The sequence below is a fragment of the Pomacea canaliculata genome, linkage group LG12 (genome assembly GCF_003073045.1).
Source record: "Pomacea canaliculata isolate SZHN2017 linkage group LG12, ASM307304v1, whole genome shotgun sequence".
Lineage (NCBI taxonomy): Eukaryota > Metazoa > Mollusca > Gastropoda > Architaenioglossa > Ampullariidae > Pomacea > Pomacea canaliculata.
In genome coordinates, this window is record NC_037601.1 from 14,784,843 (window position 1) to 14,802,354 (window position 17,512).

Genomic DNA, 17,512 nt, shown 5'->3' on the forward strand with positions numbered 1-17,512 from the left:
TTAACATTTCAATAATTGCACCCCGCTCCAGCGCTCAGCAACTGCGCGTGCGCAGACCAGCGGACACGCAGGCGACAGCTGTTCTGTACAACTGCGCGGGTTTTTGTTTTTTTTCTCCCATCCTTACCCCCCTACACGTGCATTGATGGCGGCAGTGTAAGTCTTGTGTACTGACGCAGTGACTGTCTTTCTCTCACCAAACCGGTCCCAGAAGCGATAACATATTGTGTGACGGATCTTGAGGATACCATCTCCTGGCAACGCTGGAAGTTTTTGAAATACTTTTTGGTCGTTGAAACGTCTTCGACGGGGGAAAAGTTCTGGTTTGAGCGCCACGTGTTTTTCTGCTCCGTTCACTCATCGTCCCCCGAGAAACCTCAAAGTCATCGCTGGTCCGGTGCGGATCGGCACGGGAGAAAAGTCAGTCTTTCTCCCAGCAGAGCTGGCAGCATGTGGGGCTGTTCCCTTCTTTAATGCTAGTTTCTGAATATTTCACCTACCCAGTTGATCGAACTTAATATTTACCCAGTTCAGACAAACACAAAATCAGTATCTCGTCAGCGCGAGACGCCTTTGCCACCAGCAACAAGTGAAATCGAACTGACGCGAGCTTTCGACATCCCAGTGAACAAAGATGACTGGACAAGGATTCGCTACCATATCTTGGAAGGCGCAATGGCTTATCGTGGTCTGCTGTATGTATGCTGTACAAGCTGAGATAGGTAAGTTTTTTAACGGTGTTCCCTGTCTTCTGTTGACATCGTTCTTGTTGTTTGGTCGTGTTTATGTGCGTTTCTGTTGCGCTTATCTGGTGAACTTTTGGCATTCTCAAGATCCATAACTGTGCGTCAGAGCTTCAGTCTGGAGACGGGAAGGGGGAAAGAAGCATCAAATCATTTCGCGATACTCAAAAGCAGCCACGATGACTTTTTTTATAAAAAAAGTATCTTGTTGCATTTTTATAGCAAGACAAAGATCACATGATCAACTAGTGTGGAAAATTTGATCATCTCCCCTTCGACGTCCCTATAAACTTTCTATCATTAGATTACCCGTATGTGGTGAAAACCTGTGCCTGAACGCAAGTAACGATTATGTGTGTGTGAAGGAGAGAGACTACAGACAACCATTTTTCTTGACTAAAAAAAAAATGATTAAAAAATTGTTACTGTCCATATATTTCACGTTCTCGTAAACATGGATGACTCTTAACGATTCTGGAAAGGCCAAGGCGGTGTAAATAATTACTGAGTTATTCAAGTAGGTGGATGGATACTATAATGGTTATAATCATATTTGGTCGACAACGATTAACGATTGTGAGACAGTTGGATTTCTTTATTTCCTTATCACGCGGGCATAGGAAAGAGACAAAGCGACGAGGACAATGAAGATGAAACTAAAAGACATTTGTCTGAAAGAGCAGCAGGTGGTGAGAACAAAGACAACGACGAAAGCTACATACGTAGGAACAGCTGTTGCAGTGTCATGGCGGTTGTAAAGTTATTGGACTGCATGTGTAATCCTGTTTTGCACGTGCTCGTCAGACGGCCAACACCACCCTCCTCTCTTTCTCTCGCATGCGCCTGCATGGTTGATATGGACGGCAGGTCTAAATAGATTCTAGAATACTGTGATAATGCACGGTGAACATCCCGCCATTATCACATGCCTTTCATCCCAGTCCTCATAACGGCTTAATTACGAATGGATTTTGTCAGCTGCCATCTGTGTCGTTGTGCGAAGAGTTTCGCTTCTATTGACCTTTCCTCTGCCGAGCTGTGTTCTCCCCACTCCATCATAACGGCTACTGTATAGCACGTATGGGATCCCTGCCATGATCTCTCTTTCTCTCGTTTGTGCACGATTCATAAACGTCCAGCTCACATTTAATAGTACAACAATTCGATTCCTTCCTTTCCCTTATCCCCCAGATCTTTGTAGTGTTTCTTTTGTATCTCATTAAAGTCTTTCTCGTCCTTTTCCTCTCAGCATTTTACGTTCGGTTTTGAATAATAATCATAATGATGGACATCTTGGTCTATGAATGTCGTCTGGCAGTAGAACGACCTGACACAGTAACTTCACAAAGAGAGCCACGCGTGCTTTTGGCTGGGATACCGAGCTATCAAAGCTCATACCACGGACGTGTATATGTAATACAATTAAGTTTGTGCTCACACAATTAGATTATATTATTAATGTGCGTGTGCTTCTTTGCCTTCGAGGCATTCTTGATTACACGACATGAACATTCTAGAAATATTCAGCGCATATGTTTATGTGTGTCAAACAAATTATAAAGCGCCGGACTCCGTCATTGGTTGTAGTTAATGCAAGTACTCCGTTTCCTTCCTTCCCTGGATTCAGGGGTAATTAACTCTCATTGAGTCCGAGAGAGATCCTTATTGTGTCCCTTTAATCACAATCCGCTTTTGCATGTTTTATCAAGTGCTTCCTTCTTCCCTGTCTTTAAAGGTATTAAATTTTAATATGATTACTTACTGAGCGCCTTTAACTAAAACCTGCATTACGAGTTATCTTAAAGTTATTATTGTTGTTAAATATAGATAGTCAAAACCATTTTAGTTATTGTGCAGCGAAACAATGGAACTCTCTCCTTTTCCATCCGCCACCTACCCACCTGGCCGTCGAGAGTTTTCTCCTGGTACACTGGTTTCCTCACCCTCCCTCTCCCCTCAGTGTGAAATTACCTCTAGGTGGAAGTACTTTCCCGCCAAATAGTCAACCAACCAAAAGATATTTGACTAACCCAGGTTAAGAAAACTGTCACAGCTACGTTATTGCTTTGTACCTGACTGCCCATAGGAATAAATTTACAAAAGGCTAGTTTGAAGAAAGACGACTTGATATGTTATACAGTAAAACTTATGGAGTTTCTTCCACTTACCATATTGCTAGTAGAATCAAACCGTTGTTACTGCATTTAATAGTTATGGAGGTTATGGTTAATCCAGAGGCGGCGCTAGGAACACGCGGGGCCAGGGGGGCGACCATCTGCCTCCGCGCTTCGGGGCGCGTAACTAGGCATATGGAAGTGTAGTCAGCCGTATCACATGTCATGATAAAAGACGAGATATCCCAGTGACTTTAGATCCAACTAAACCGTGTGATCGTGGCGTGAGGGCCCCGATGCCTTTGCCTGCTGCCTGCCGGAAGCACTGATTTATACAGTTAGATAGGCTGGATCAATTTCGCGAAATAACGCACGAATTTAGTGTTTTAATTGTTCGTAACCTTTTCCACCGTTTGTGACAGTAGCGGTTTTTTCTTAAAGCGAAATAATATGGTGACGATAACTTAAGGTGCAGAGGGCTGCTGTGTTGAGGTACCTTGGTACAGTGATCGACGGGAGGCTCTCATTTAGTGATCACGTGAACCAAGTGTACAGACAGGCCCAGCAACGGCTGTACCTTCTAAGGAGACTCTGCAGCTTCAATGTCAGCTCTGGGGTGCTGGAGACTGTGTACAGGTCTCTTGTTGAGAGCATCCTGTCATTTAACATCGCTGCCTGGTATGGTTACCTCCTCGTCCAAGACAAGGCAAGGCTGGCCAGAGTCATCCACCAGTCCAATAAAGTTATTGGTAAATCACAGGTGCCACTTTCTGACTTGTACCTTCATGCAGTCAGAAAGATGGCACATAACATCATTTCTGACCCAACGCACCCTCTCCATCCCAACTTCCAGCTGTTGCCCTCAGGCAGGCGCTATAAAGTGCCACGTGTACGGAAAGCTGCCTACCAGAGGTCCTTCGTGCCAGCAGCCATCACCATCCTAAATAAAGGCACAAGGATTTAGGAGGAATCAAACAGTCTGAAGAGAAGAGGGTGCTGACATCCATTATCAGCCATCACTTTGTTGAATGTGCCCTCTCTTTCGCACAAACAAGACGAGCTCTCAATCTAAAAAATTAATGAAATGCAGGGATTTCTGTCACAGGCCAATAGATGACATAGATGACAATTTGTAATGTTGTTTGCCTGCAGGTGATGAAAAGATAATAGTGATTATGTGTGCGTTAAATGTCTGTATGAGTATGTATGCCTGCCCGTGTGAGCAAAAGAAAAATTTCTGTCTTAGGGTCTCCTCGACAGACAATAAAGTCTGATTTGATTTGATTTAATAAACTGCTTGTTATTATTGCTGGGTTTAAAGTTAAGACATGGGTTCAATAATTTGCTTAATTAGAACTTAAAAGTGTTTACTGAACGTCAATATTTTGGTCACAACTTGTTTAACACAGCTGGCAATAAGTCATAAAGATGACCTCGGGGCTGAAGCGTGGGGCCCCTTCGAGAGCGTGGCCTGGGGCGGCCGCCCCATTTTGCCACCCCAAACGCCGCCGCTGGGTTAATCATTAGTTATTGAAAAAAATTGAGATTTCGTTTTTACTAGGCTCTAAACTGTAAACTTTCTCAACTGCTCACGTCGTTGCCCATCACTTGCAGTTGAAGGCGTTTTCTGCTATGGGTGTGAAATAAAATATCAAATATTAATTTAGAGTAGTTCATCTGCATCAAAATGCAAGAATTTTTACACTTTTTTGTTATAATTTTGTATGTGTACTGTCTCAACGATAAGGATAAGAACGCGATAAGTGTTAGCTCCATGAGGAAAGATTTTCGTAGCGGGTCCTGTGTAAATGCAGACGCAGTTTATTTCTAGTTTTCGATTGTACACGTACTGCACCTGCCTGCGTGCCGCAATTATTGATCTTGTCACCTGTCCTAGACTCCCTAGGTTTTTCTAGGTGACATCCTTTTGGGTGGAAAAAAAAAATCTTCAACATTTTATTTAGGAAATACATAATGACATCCCTTTCTGATTATGCAATCTTTGCTGAATCACAAGAGCTTCTCAAACTGATGAACATAAACACAGCAGTGGTAGAAGAGGATGGACTGAATAACGTTTAATAGATGAATGGATCAGTACCCAATGTTATGACTTCACACACATCTGAAGTGACAAAATGAAAGGCTGACATTACCTTCGTTTTGTTTGTTTTCTTGTTGGTTTGGGGTTTTTGATTTGTTTGTTTTTGTTTTTGTTTGTTTGTTTGTTTGTTTGTTTGTTTGTTTGTTTGTTTGTTTGTTTGTTTGTTTGTTTGTTTTTTGGTGGGGGTGGAGGTGTAGAGAATGACTGCAGATTTTGTTTTCTAGTTCAGAGTAGGTTTTTATTCCAGCCGGAAGTCTTCATTTATAAATTCTACAAGGACCAACTAAGCTCCATATAAATTCCTCTTAAGGCGAGAGATAAAAACTCAGCTTATTGAAAGATAACCGGTATACAAGCAGCAGCTAGTATTGTAGACGAAGAGAGGAAAAGTGGGTGGAATACCACACACACATAAGCAGATGTGTTATGTATGGTCTGCGAGAACACTGTTCTAAATTTCAGTCTCATACACAAGTGCCTATACTCCACGCCGTGCTGTCTCTCTCCCTTTCTGCCGATGTCTCTCATATGCACACAAATGGGCAGACAGACGTATTATCGGCCACATGCTACATTACCGAGTGAGAGAGCATGCAAACATTCGATTAAAAAATAAAAAAAAATGATTTATTCTCCATACATCATATTGATTTATTAAATATGACAGCTCTATTGATGCAAAACAACAACTTCGCATCCCTAGCAGCACTGAATGCCAAAAATATATAGGTCCCATAAAACGTATATGGGATTCATGTCCTTCACCAGGAGACCCGTGTATTTTTGGCATTCTGTGCTGCGAGGGATAATGCTCGTGTAGGACGCGCACAACACGAGCAAGTCACGCTCAGCTTCGATCTGACCTTTGCGACCTTACGCTGTTTCCGCGTCAGAAGGGCTTCGACCGCAGGGCTCTACAATAACAGAAGCTGTGTGTAGTAGTACACGGGGAGTGGTGGCATTGTTTTCAGTACAACCAGCGACAAAGGAATAACGGAAGGTCTCGCGAGAATTTCATGACAATTGTCGTTTGTTGTAGTTTTTTGTTTTTCTAAAGTTGCTGATCGCGTCCGGGGACGTAAGTGATGGAACGGGATGGCGTCTCGTGCGAGCTGCAATGCCACCTGTTACGCGACGTTTGATCACGTGCACTTAGTCACCAGCAAACAGAATGAGTCAACAGCGACGAAAACACAGCTGCTTGAAATGACTATATTTTCCCGACTGATATTCACTGCCTGCTGTTTATCACAAACAACGAATGTGTATATGTACGTGGGTGAGAGAAGGGGGGGGGTAAAAGATTTCGGAGGGGTGCACAGGTACGCTGATAACTATGCCGCAATAATTCCAAAAATTAATACAGCAAAGCAGATTTTTTTTTTTCTAATGGCATCAGGGTGGAATAGATTCTCTTTCATAGTAACTGGAGTCTTGGCTGTACTCAGCTCCAGTCTTCTGAGTTAGAATCTTGGACATCGCGGTCGAGGCATGGAAAGGTTTGTGGATTAAGCTGGGAAAAGTGTCTACCTCCAGGATCTGAAGAACTGAACTGAATGCAAACACCTAGAAAATATTGGTCGTTTTTATTATTTTACTTTCTTTCGCATTCAAAAGTGTATTTTCAAAGGTCTGCGTGCTACGAACAATAAGAAAGCGTGACTGTCAGCAAGAGCTTTTCGTGACCACAAATCAGATGACAATGTGATGTTGTCGCACGGCAGCTGGTGGAACACAGGTCGCCCCGTTTCTTCGATTTTTGAAATTCGTTTCGGATTCAGCGATATGACCCGTCCTTGAACCTTGTGTCAAAGTAAATTTATGCGTCACTGCACCACGGGAAAACATTCTGAGAAATGCACCGTCTGGTAGGTCTGCAGGCTGGTTGTTTTGGAGGCTGCTTGCGTCTCTCTTCAGCTGGAAATTGTACAGGTTTTTGAAATATTCAGTCCATCGATGGTTTGTTTCATAACCAAATCGACGCCATCCTGCTTCTTAGATTCAACCAATCCAACACCAACAAGGTGAAGGACATATCCAGACGCTGACGTAGGTAGTGACCATTACTTTTTTTTTAACGAGCCTAAAGTTGAATCTGAGTGGTAATGCCTCTTGCTAGTCGATAAAAAGGGCAGAATTCTAGATGTAAACAATAATGCATATTCCCAGTAAAGAAAAATCTTCATTCCAGACCCATGCACGCCGCAGCACGTGCACCTGTCTCTTGGCGAAGGCGTGAGCGAGATGGTGGTGATGTGGGCCACGAATGGCACGTGCAGCATTCACGTGGAGTTCGGCACCGCGCCCTGGAACCTTGAGGAGAGCGCCACTGGGGCCAGTGCCACCTTCACAGAACACAACACGCAGGGGCTACAGTCTCTGCACAGGGTCAAACTGAAAGTAAGGTCGGACGCTACCCACCTCCCCGATTCCATTTGGTGATGGAATGAGTGTTAACGGAATGGGGGAAGCGAAATCTGCAGTTTTGCTAATTTTTTTATAAGATTTAAAGCCATTCTTAATCGGACAAACTTTGGACAAACATTTCACCAATTTGACGTGAATTTTACATGACAGTTTTTTTATGTAAAGTTTGCCAAACCTTGCTCCAGTTCAGAAACAGACTTGCATACGCTAGTCTTTAGTGTTTAGTGCGTGCGCACACACACACACACAAAGAGATTAATTATTCAAATACCAATAAACCATACACACATGCACGCAACCTACAGTATAGAAACTTATAGGGAAGAGAAAAGAAAGCAAACATTCCAGAAAGAGGCATGCACAAAGAAGACAAACTGACCGCGAGACAACAAGATGGATAGACGATGAAGCTGGATTTAAAAAATATTAATTATCGTTTTATTTTCTTGCTTAATTTATGAAAGCTGCCGTGTGATTTGTGATTGCATTTTTTTTTAAAGGCTTTTAGTAGACCAAGTGACTTTCTGTAAATTTAGGATCTGCAGCCGGCTACTACCTACTACTACCGTCCAGTCAGCCAGGGCGTCAGTGCAGGACCTTTCTACTTCAAGTCACTGCCCTTGGACAATGTGAGTGTTCTTATGTTATCAAATCAAGAATAATCTTATATAGCCTTTCTTCTTCAAGTGGATGCCGTTGAAATGTGAATCTTCTTATATAATCTTGTTGTCTCTTCGGCAATGTTCATTATCTTCTGTCTTGATTACAGGATCCAATTTGAAACAGATTTGCTTATTATTTCGGAAGAAATTCTTGAAAGCCAAGCTTTTTATTCAAACAGATTTATTTTAAAAGAAAACTTTAATCTGCATTGGAAATTCTGAAGAAGAAATGTTTTAAACGAAACCATACGAAAAATGTTGTCTTTATGAGAACTTCGAGAATAGTCAAAATCGTCGAGTGAGAAAAAGGAAAGTGCACTTAATGCGAAATTGTATTTTAAAATAAAGATCTGTGTGATATCCTTCACATAATCCAGTCAGGGTGCAGCCATTACTGCCTTAATATCTCTCATGGCTTCCTTTAAACAAAGGACTCGTGCTATTATTTTTTCTGACTTCAGAAGTGTTTGTTCTTTCTTTTAAATTTTTTTTTTCTCTAGTTTTTGAGATGTCGAACGAAGAAAATAATGTCTTCAATACCACTATCTTATGCAGAACGACGAAGTTCATACCATTCACTTGGGAAAAAAAACCCCAGAAATATGCATAGCGAAAGAATATTTGAGTGTTGTACTTTCCGTAAACAGCTGCATTTGTAAAGTGAACTTTATGTTGACTTTATACAGCAATCGTTAACGGACGTGCTGTTCACTGGAGACCTGAGCCTGCACTCCGAATTGATATCCATTGTGCAGAAGAAGGTTTTGTCTGGTCAGTTCTCTGTTGTCCTTAGTGCTGGAACTTTTGCCTCGGACATGAGCGCTGCCAACGGCGTGGTACGTTCTTCCTGTCATGCGCACTTCACGTGACTTACTGATGTTTTCATATCACTTTACTTCTGTACTCTTTAACCTGTTGCTGATTTTATATGATGATATGTGAAAACTATTGAACTGGTTTGTCAGTTTTTGTACTATGGTGTTTCTACACTGTTTTTTTATTCGACGTTTACTGGTATTTTTATACAGCGTTGCTTCAAATCTGTTTAAATTTGGCATGTGACTAATATGTATTACGGAAGGAGATTCAACTTTTACCATCTTTGTACCTTGTTTTGTTCATCGTGCTTGATTTGGTACCAAGTAAAACAATGTCCATCTTGATAGTAAAATTCCGCTATTCCGTATAAAAAATAGGGAAAGAAATACTGTGAAGTATAAAGTCAAAGAGAGGGAAATAATTATCCTGGCGCAAGTCTAGAGTTATCCTGATTTTGTACTTTTTATATCTTACAGGCAGGAGATGACTACATGGCGGCTTTACAGCCAGCAGCAGCTCTCATTCCTTACCTGACCGCACCTGGTGAAAATGGTACGTGAGGTGCTGAATTAAAATAATTGTTTAACCAGTTTAGAAAAGGCCATCTTGCTCATGAGCACTCAGTCGCACGCACACCAAATCTGTCGTGCTTCTCAGGCGCTCTTCTTTTACATTTGAAAAGAAAAACGAGGCAGCGAAGACCCGCTGAACAATTCTGTGCCGATGAAATTTTTTAAATCGGATGTTTAAAACGCATCGCGCATTTCTTTACGAAGTCGTATAACAGCAAATGTTTGTAGGCAGTAAATACAACCTCTCAAGATCTGAGTGAATCGGCCCATTATTCTCTTGAGATACATGCCAACAAACATCAACATCTGCAGAAATGAATAACCTGTCCCTCTTCTACCCCATTGACCATGAATGTGACTGGATGCACTTATGTAATCGTCGAAGCAATAGTGGTATACCTGGGACTGGTAGATGTTACGTGACGTCACAGTTTGCAATTTATCAGTGATGGTGTTTGTAGGCCGATATCTCAAGCTCGGCCTAGAATTTTGAAAAATAAATATATTTTCAGGCTCGTGGAACTTTACTATACAAACGAGGGTTGTGCGCTGTTTCAGTTTACACTAGCATTGAACATAACATGATAAAGAATGAACATAAAAATGATATTGGACATTTAGATGAGTTACTTTTAAATTGCACAATGATTCTTTTCATATATTAATATCATTATTCATTTCTTAATCCATACACTTATTTATCTAACACATGATGATCATTCGAATTCTACAAGTTTGGTTAGGGAGTTAAAGCAAAGAGGATACCTTGGTTAAACCTACAGTTAAAACTGTGCATGAGAGGAAGAGAGTATTTACTGAGAGCGGGATATAGAGGACAAGAGGAGAAGGTAATCGCATCACTGTGGTCTGTCTTTCGTCAAGATGTCGAAGGAGGACAGTACTCCCACTATCGCCACAGATTTGCAATGCCAGGTGCGCCTTGGCCTATGGATGCGAACAACCTTTGGTACAGTTTTCATCTCGGCCCAGTTCACTTTGTGAGGTGCGTTACAAATACTCTTCAGTTTTTCATTCGATGAAAAAAAGACGACGTGAGGGATAAAGCGAGCAAATTCGCGATACTAAATTTTGTTTACTCTTTAAATAAGGATCTACACTTACAGACGCAACAACAAACTTCTTCCAAGCGGCTAAAAGCAGTAAAAAAGAAAATATTTAGAGACAAAATGAAAGCTTGAGAAAAAAAATCATAAAATGGAAAAAAAATATTAATGGAACGTTTATTTTCATTAAGAAGGGGGTACCTAAAATTGTATCTGTAGAGAACCTTTAAAGCTTAGCAGTTGTATTTATTAACATTCTAAAAGAAAAGGCGTAAGATAAATGTAAAAGGAAACGTATAATTCTTTCTTTGCACGTTTAAATTTTTTGCTTTTTTTTAAAATACATCTACAGGACATGTTAGACTGACGCTACCTTGCGAAGTTATTCCTTAAAATAATCACTCTCATCCCCCAGTGTTTTATCATTTGTCTCTCTTAAACTGACAACCCTTTAAAAAAAGTTTTACTTGTAATTTTTTTTTTAATTTTCTCCATCTTTCTTGAATGTTCTGCTGTCCTTCGTTGTCCCTCTTGTGACTCGTGACCGCGTGACTTTTGCAGCTACTCGACAGAGGTCTTTCTTGAGTCTGGAGACAGCCGAGCGAAGACACAGAAAGACTGGCTGACCAATGACCTCACTCAGGCCAACAAAGAGCGTGACAAACGCCCTTGGATTGTAGCTTTCGGGTATCGACCCATGTACTGTACGTCTCCGGAACACCACGAGTGTGCCACCAACTCCTCCCGCGTCAGAGCCGGGTAAGACTGAGCGTCTGAGGGACGGGGATGGTTCACTGTTTGCTTCCTTCTAAACACCATCTGCATCATCTCCACTGCCTATAGAGGTTATTTTAAGGAGATCAACAAAGCAGACAAGTGGATCAGAGCGCCATTTGCTAAGGATCATCTTCACTAAACACATATAGTCTGACATCCACATCTCACTTGTTTTTGTGTATATATGGTTTTGAAAATATTAGTTTAAAAAATAGTGGAAAATTTTTTCCTCTCCCTTCCACAAGAAACCCACTCAAAATTTTCACAAAATCTGCATTGCCTTGTGTGTTAGGGAAGACCTTCATGTAAACATTTGGCAAAAATTGTCATATATTCGAGGAAATACTTATCCTAATGGATGCACTGCTTTAGAATATGTTACTTGAGTCACTCAAATACTTACGTGAAGAGACTTCAGTATTAGTTTAGGTTGATGTGAACACCCCACGGCGGTAAACCCTAGAAAGAAAACTCTCGCATCTTCATACCAGCGAGCACCTTTTATTGGAAAAGGGAACAACGTACGAAATAAAAGGCCCTAAAGTGAAATTTAAAGAAACTTTCAAGACATTTACAGACAGTTTCGCCATCATTCTGAAACTGAGAGGAAAACATTGTCCACAATGCATCCTCATATACACCTTTGAAGTGTTAATGTCTGGCAGTGATGTCTCTTTCGGATGGCTCAATACTTTTGAATCCTACGGCTCTGATTAGGTATTTTAGCTTTGGCTTCCTTGTTATTTGACAAAAAAAGGCTCGCCCGGACCCACATTTCTGAGAAAAGACAGCAGCTCACACGTTCTGTCCATTTCCTGGTAACCATTTTGGCAGTAGACTGTAGCGCAACTCCACAAAAAAGAAGCTAATCACGAAGTTCCCAAATGTTTTTATCTGGCAAGCCGAATCCACCACGACGAAACGACGGTGTAAAATCACCTCAGGTATATGTTGTTTGTCGCGGTATTTCTTAACCTGGGTATGTTAGTGCGAGCAAGGCAGTAAAAGAGCGATGCACAGGCGAAAAAAGTGATGAAAGAAGAATCGGACGCCAGAAAAAAGCTGTAAATGCTTTTAGGTTTTTTAAACATATCAACAACACATTTTTTTTTAATTTTTACATTTAATCCCTAGGGACCTTATTTATGAATCTGAGGCATGGATTATCTTTACTTCTGCTAAGACAACCTCCTAAGTCTGCTTCTCCGCAGGCTTTGGGTCCCTATCTAATCCTGGGGTAACTTTATATCTGCTTCATGACTACGGCTCCAAGTACTTTTATGAACTGAAACAATTATGAAATGTCTTGGTGGCAGACGCTTTCATGCACTTTCATGCCTATTCTATTTGATTTTTTCCCCTCTCTTTCTCTTCCCTGACTGGGTGACGTAGAATTCATGATATCACTTCCTCACAGTGAAAAGAACTGGGTTGCTTTTGTTGAGGGTTGGTCCGATGATAGGGTTGCCGCCATGTCTACCTTGTTACTGAAAGGTCACACGGGTTTGTTACAGACTGGAAGACTTGTTCTACTATTATGGGGTAGATATCGTGCTTCAGTTCCATGAAGATAACTACGAGCGGCTGCTGCCCACTTTGCGGGGCGTGGTCCTGGCCACCAACTACACAAACCCAAGGGCGCCCACACAGATCGTGTATAGCTCCTCCGGCAGCAAGGAGGCTATCGTGGAACCCTCTGCCAACAGCACTACAACACGTATGCACAGAGATGCTGTCTGTGTTTGTACTTGTGTTGTGTGAGAGAGAATTTGTGTTGAGTGTATGTTTGTGTTTGCTTGTGTGCTTTTTGAGTGTGACCATGCATGCTAGTGTGTTCTGTGTGTGCGCGCGAAAGGAAGGATAAGAGGGGGTTGGTGCGCTTGCATCTTCACATGTGTGTATGCATTTCGGGACTACTTGTAAGTGCATTAGCATATAACAATTGTTTTTTCTTGTTTGCTTGTTAGCGCCGTGGTCAGCGCTGAGAATAACAAACGGCACACAGCCAGCTTACGGCCAACTGCGCATCATCAATGCGTCGCATGCTCACTGGGAGTTCCGGTCAGGTACAGACGACAGCCTGCTCGATTCTCTGTGGATAGTGCAGGAGAATCACGGGAAATTCCAGCTCGAAGATCTTCCCTCGGATCTGGGAAAAGCCATAGACCATACACTGGTACGTCTGAATGAGACCCAGACAAGACCTCCAGCACAATCCACTCCACCACACCTCCGGTGTGTGTGTGTCCTTTTAATCCCTCCTAAGAAACCCTCATCTCTTCATACGCTTCTTCTTTCGTGTTTAACAGAGCAAGATCGTGTGTAGTTACTTGTGCTTTTATTTTAAAACATTAGTAGTTCAGCTGATTAACAAGACTATGAAGTTTAAGTGTCCTTATTACCTGGTCTCGTATATAGCGAACCTCAGATTTATAGCTGCACTCGCCGTACTCTCGGTTTGTAAACTTTGTTGCAGGAGGCGTCAGGAGGCAAGCCAGGACACCTCAACGTCAGGGATCCCGAGAAAGAACACGAAGCGAGCGAGTCGTTCGCGCAAACGGACCAGACGAGGCGCCTCATCATCGGGGCCTCCTTCGGCGGCTTCGTCCTCTTCCTTCTCATAATCGTGCTGGTCGTCAAGTGAGAATAAAATTATATCCACTTACAAAGTAGTTACCCACACACACGCAAAGTGATAAAACGATCAAGTGAGGCTGCAACCCATCCACTCGTGCGGTCACTCGTCCGCGCATGCACAAAAAATCACTTTTGAGCACATCCTAATTTTTTTCTTGCACTTTCATTCACGCGCGCGCGCACACACACAGCATAACGATGAAATTCGCTCATGACGCACGTGACTTACATGCAATGTACCGAAAAATCTGTTTTAAAACTCTTATGTTTACGATGTGTGACGTCCTGAACTTTCTTGTCTGGAAACTTTATTTTGATTGCTCCTGTCCTCAGACTACGCAAGCGCACACGGAGGGTGACTCGGCGGTGGGACTCTGTGGACTTCAAGTACGGCAAGACCAAGCTGTACGCGCCTGCAAACGATGACCTGGATGACGACAAGGAGGAAGACAACGACTTCGAGGCGGACATCCCAGACGGCACTTTGCAGACGGCGAAACTCATCAACGGCAAATGACCTCCCCTTTCGTGATGAACTGATGATGAAGGGATTCTGGAGCGTTACATTCCACAGATGACGTGTTCCACTCTCTGGGCCTACAAGAGAATGGCACGTCTTGCTGAACTCTCGCGACAATAGTTCAAATAAGATCTGTATTTATATGTTCCACTGTGTAGTATTAGACAAACAGATTGGTAACAGGTCCCCGCTTTCATTCACGCAGCTTTTTGGCGGATCCGTTGGCCAGAAAAAAACAAGTGCCGTATCCACTTACAGACATCACCTCGCTAAGCTCTCGTGTGCTTTTTCTATTTTTCATTGATGAAAGGCAAATAGCATGTTGCATGTAATCAACATCACACGAAAGTAATTCATTAACTACATTATTCACTGTTGCATTTCTGTTGTTGAAAAATTGTCTTCGAGGTGGATTGAGCCAAAATCTAATGGATACTAATGCAGGGTGAGAACATTGAAACCATGGTGCCATGCTACGATTTCAATTAATCTTTAGTGCAACGATTTCGTGTGCAAGTGACCAGATGCACACCCGTAAACTGGGTGACTTGTAACAACTAAAAAAAACAAACAATATTACACTTCATAGCTGATTGCTAGACGTAAGCCATTCAGCTAGAGGCTAGCGACGCAGTATACAGCTTCCGATCTGTTAGCTGCTTCTCACTCGAGGCAACAGAGTGTTCATGACTTTTGCAGGGTAATAACATTGGTATTGCATGCTTCTTATACTTGATGTTTGGTCGTGCAAAATAAACATGTTTTTTGGTTAATTATGGGGTTACGAGTGCTCAGTGTCATACTACCCAAAACTGCATCATGGTGCACTTCATTGACAGTATCAGTCATAGCCACGTCTAATAAACGGCCCACGTCTATCGGTACACTGATCAACCGCATGCTTTTTTTTTTTTATCGGATCCAAGCTGCCTTAATGTCTGTACTCTGCTGGATAACTGAACTATCAGTTAACTTTTTATCAGTTTGCTGTGAATATGTGTTTGCGTTTCCAATATGGAGTTGTTGTAGTTTTGAATTATGCAGTATGGATGAAGCCTGAAAGTTTTCGCCTTTGTGAAGAAGAGTGTATTTTTCATGGGACGAATAAAGGAATATTGCTAAATGTGGTGTGCTATCATGTGTATACATGTTCAGTTATCTTGCGATATCCGTGTTTTATCATGGAATCGATTAATATGTAGTCTTATGAAGGGAAAGGACAACAGATGCCAAGCGCCTGGTGTTGTATGTACACAGTTCAAGAGGTAAGCATAATTTTTAAATGGTTCAGGGTTATCCTCAATGGTTCAGCCTCTACTCCATCATGTGGTGATCATATTTGTGGCGACATTGCACAATGACGTATAAATACATAAATTGAGCTCTTGACAAGAGAATGTAGTATATAATGCTTTGTATCTTTTTTACAGCTGTAACGCCATGTAAATGTGTATGTTGTGAAACAAAAATTAAAATACAGTGATCACTTGGGACAGGTATTTAAAAATTATAGCTAATAAAGATCCTTCAGGAAAAGAGCAGAAAAAAATGCATGTACCATGAGATCACGAGCTTGTATTACTGGACTGCTTGCAGACGATCGAGGCTGGTGTATACAAAGCTTTTGGTTTAGCCACTTATAGAGTCACAGACTTCTGTGATCACGTTCATTGTTTTAGTCTCGCCGAGAACTTCAAGAGGCTATCCCAGAAAGCATGGAAATATTTTAAAAACTTTTAAAAAGCGCTTACAAGGTTGTAATAAGGTTAAAGTTTTAGATGAAACATTTTAGAAACAATTTAAATATATTTACCAAACAAACATTTAAAAATGAAATTAACATGTTTAAAACATTGTTAAAGTGTTAGGAAATAAACCATTTAAACAAAAATGTTAAATAAATGTTTTATAAACATGTAAAAGTTAACATCTATCTGCGCGCCATAGCCCGCTGGTGACGGAATTTTTTTTAAAACACCTCAAAATTATATACACGTCGGTGATGAGATCAGATAAAATGAGTTTATAATATGCACGTCAGCAGTACTTACTGATTCTGTCAGAGTTAATGTTACGCTAATGACTTACCAGAAAAGCCTTGTAAATGATCTATGACATATCTGAGTTTTATAAGACTTATGATGATTTACTACTATAGAGCGTGAAATATATATATAAATCGTCACTCATAAATGTGATTTAAAATGCATAAAATAATTGAAAATCACACGTTTCGTTCCCAAAGATACAGAAAAAAAGAAATTAATGTTATGACTTTAAGGATTAATCCAGGTTTTTGTGACTTCTGAGAAGTAATGGTGATGAAGGGAGCATCTATCAAAATCAGTAAAACTGATAAGCAGACATGTTACTACGACTACAAGGGCAAGTCACTCTCGCTCACATTAGCCCTTACGAGTTTCACTGACTAGAGAGACGCTAGCAGACGAGACGATTTGCCAAATGCAGAATAGAACGATCGTGTGCCATGTTTACGACGCAGTTTAATTTTCCTGTTGTGTTCTTCCTGTTCTTCGCTTATTATCTTATTAGTGTTGCAGAGAACAGTTTCAGCGAAGATGAAGGTAAACTATTTGTAGTGGTTTAATAAGTCTGTCTTGTTGGATGGATGTTTTCATGTCATAAGCAAAAGCTGACGCGTGCGTGAACAGCGATATTGCAGTGGAAGCATTTAGCATTGTTCGTGGTGGAAGCGTTGTAAGCGGAAGCTATGTAAGCATTGCTTTACGAGCACTTAATTTGGTTAACAGTATATTGTTTCATTGTGAATATTTTAAACTATCTTTTATTTCATTGTAGCAACGAAAAGCAACATGTTCGTATGCTACTTCAGGTATTTAGTCTGATTTTTTTTTTTAAACTTTGTAGGGGAAGGGAAAAATAACCGGTTATCATCCAAATGTCGCATTGTAAGTTTGGTAGAAAATCAGCAGTGATATTAAATCCAGGTTCAGATAAGCAAGAATTAACATGTTTTGAAATTTTGATTCAGAATTATTTAAAGTACACGATCATCAGCTGGTACCAAGGGATAAATGAATAATGAGATAGG

General features: G+C 41.2%; 1 protein-coding gene across 1 annotated transcript in view; it reads left to right on the plus strand.

The window, feature by feature from the left end:
• LOC112577406 overlaps positions 1-17,512 on the plus strand; it is a 26,660-nt gene continuing 9,148 nt past the window's right edge. The window contains exons 1-12 of the mRNA XM_025260470.1: positions 1-722; positions 7,153-7,361; positions 7,925-8,017; positions 8,737-8,886; positions 9,346-9,421; positions 10,324-10,444; positions 11,067-11,264; positions 12,797-12,999; positions 13,250-13,458; positions 13,759-13,922; positions 14,253-14,433; positions 16,886-17,024. Of these exons, the coding sequence (XP_025116255.1) occupies positions 635-722; positions 7,153-7,361; positions 7,925-8,017; positions 8,737-8,886; positions 9,346-9,421; positions 10,324-10,444; positions 11,067-11,264; positions 12,797-12,999; positions 13,250-13,458; positions 13,759-13,922; positions 14,253-14,433; positions 16,886-17,024 (1,831 nt within the window). The 5' untranslated portion in view covers positions 1-634. The remainder of the gene's footprint in view (positions 723-7,152; positions 7,362-7,924; positions 8,018-8,736; positions 8,887-9,345; positions 9,422-10,323; positions 10,445-11,066; positions 11,265-12,796; positions 13,000-13,249; positions 13,459-13,758; positions 13,923-14,252; positions 14,434-16,885; positions 17,025-17,512) is intronic.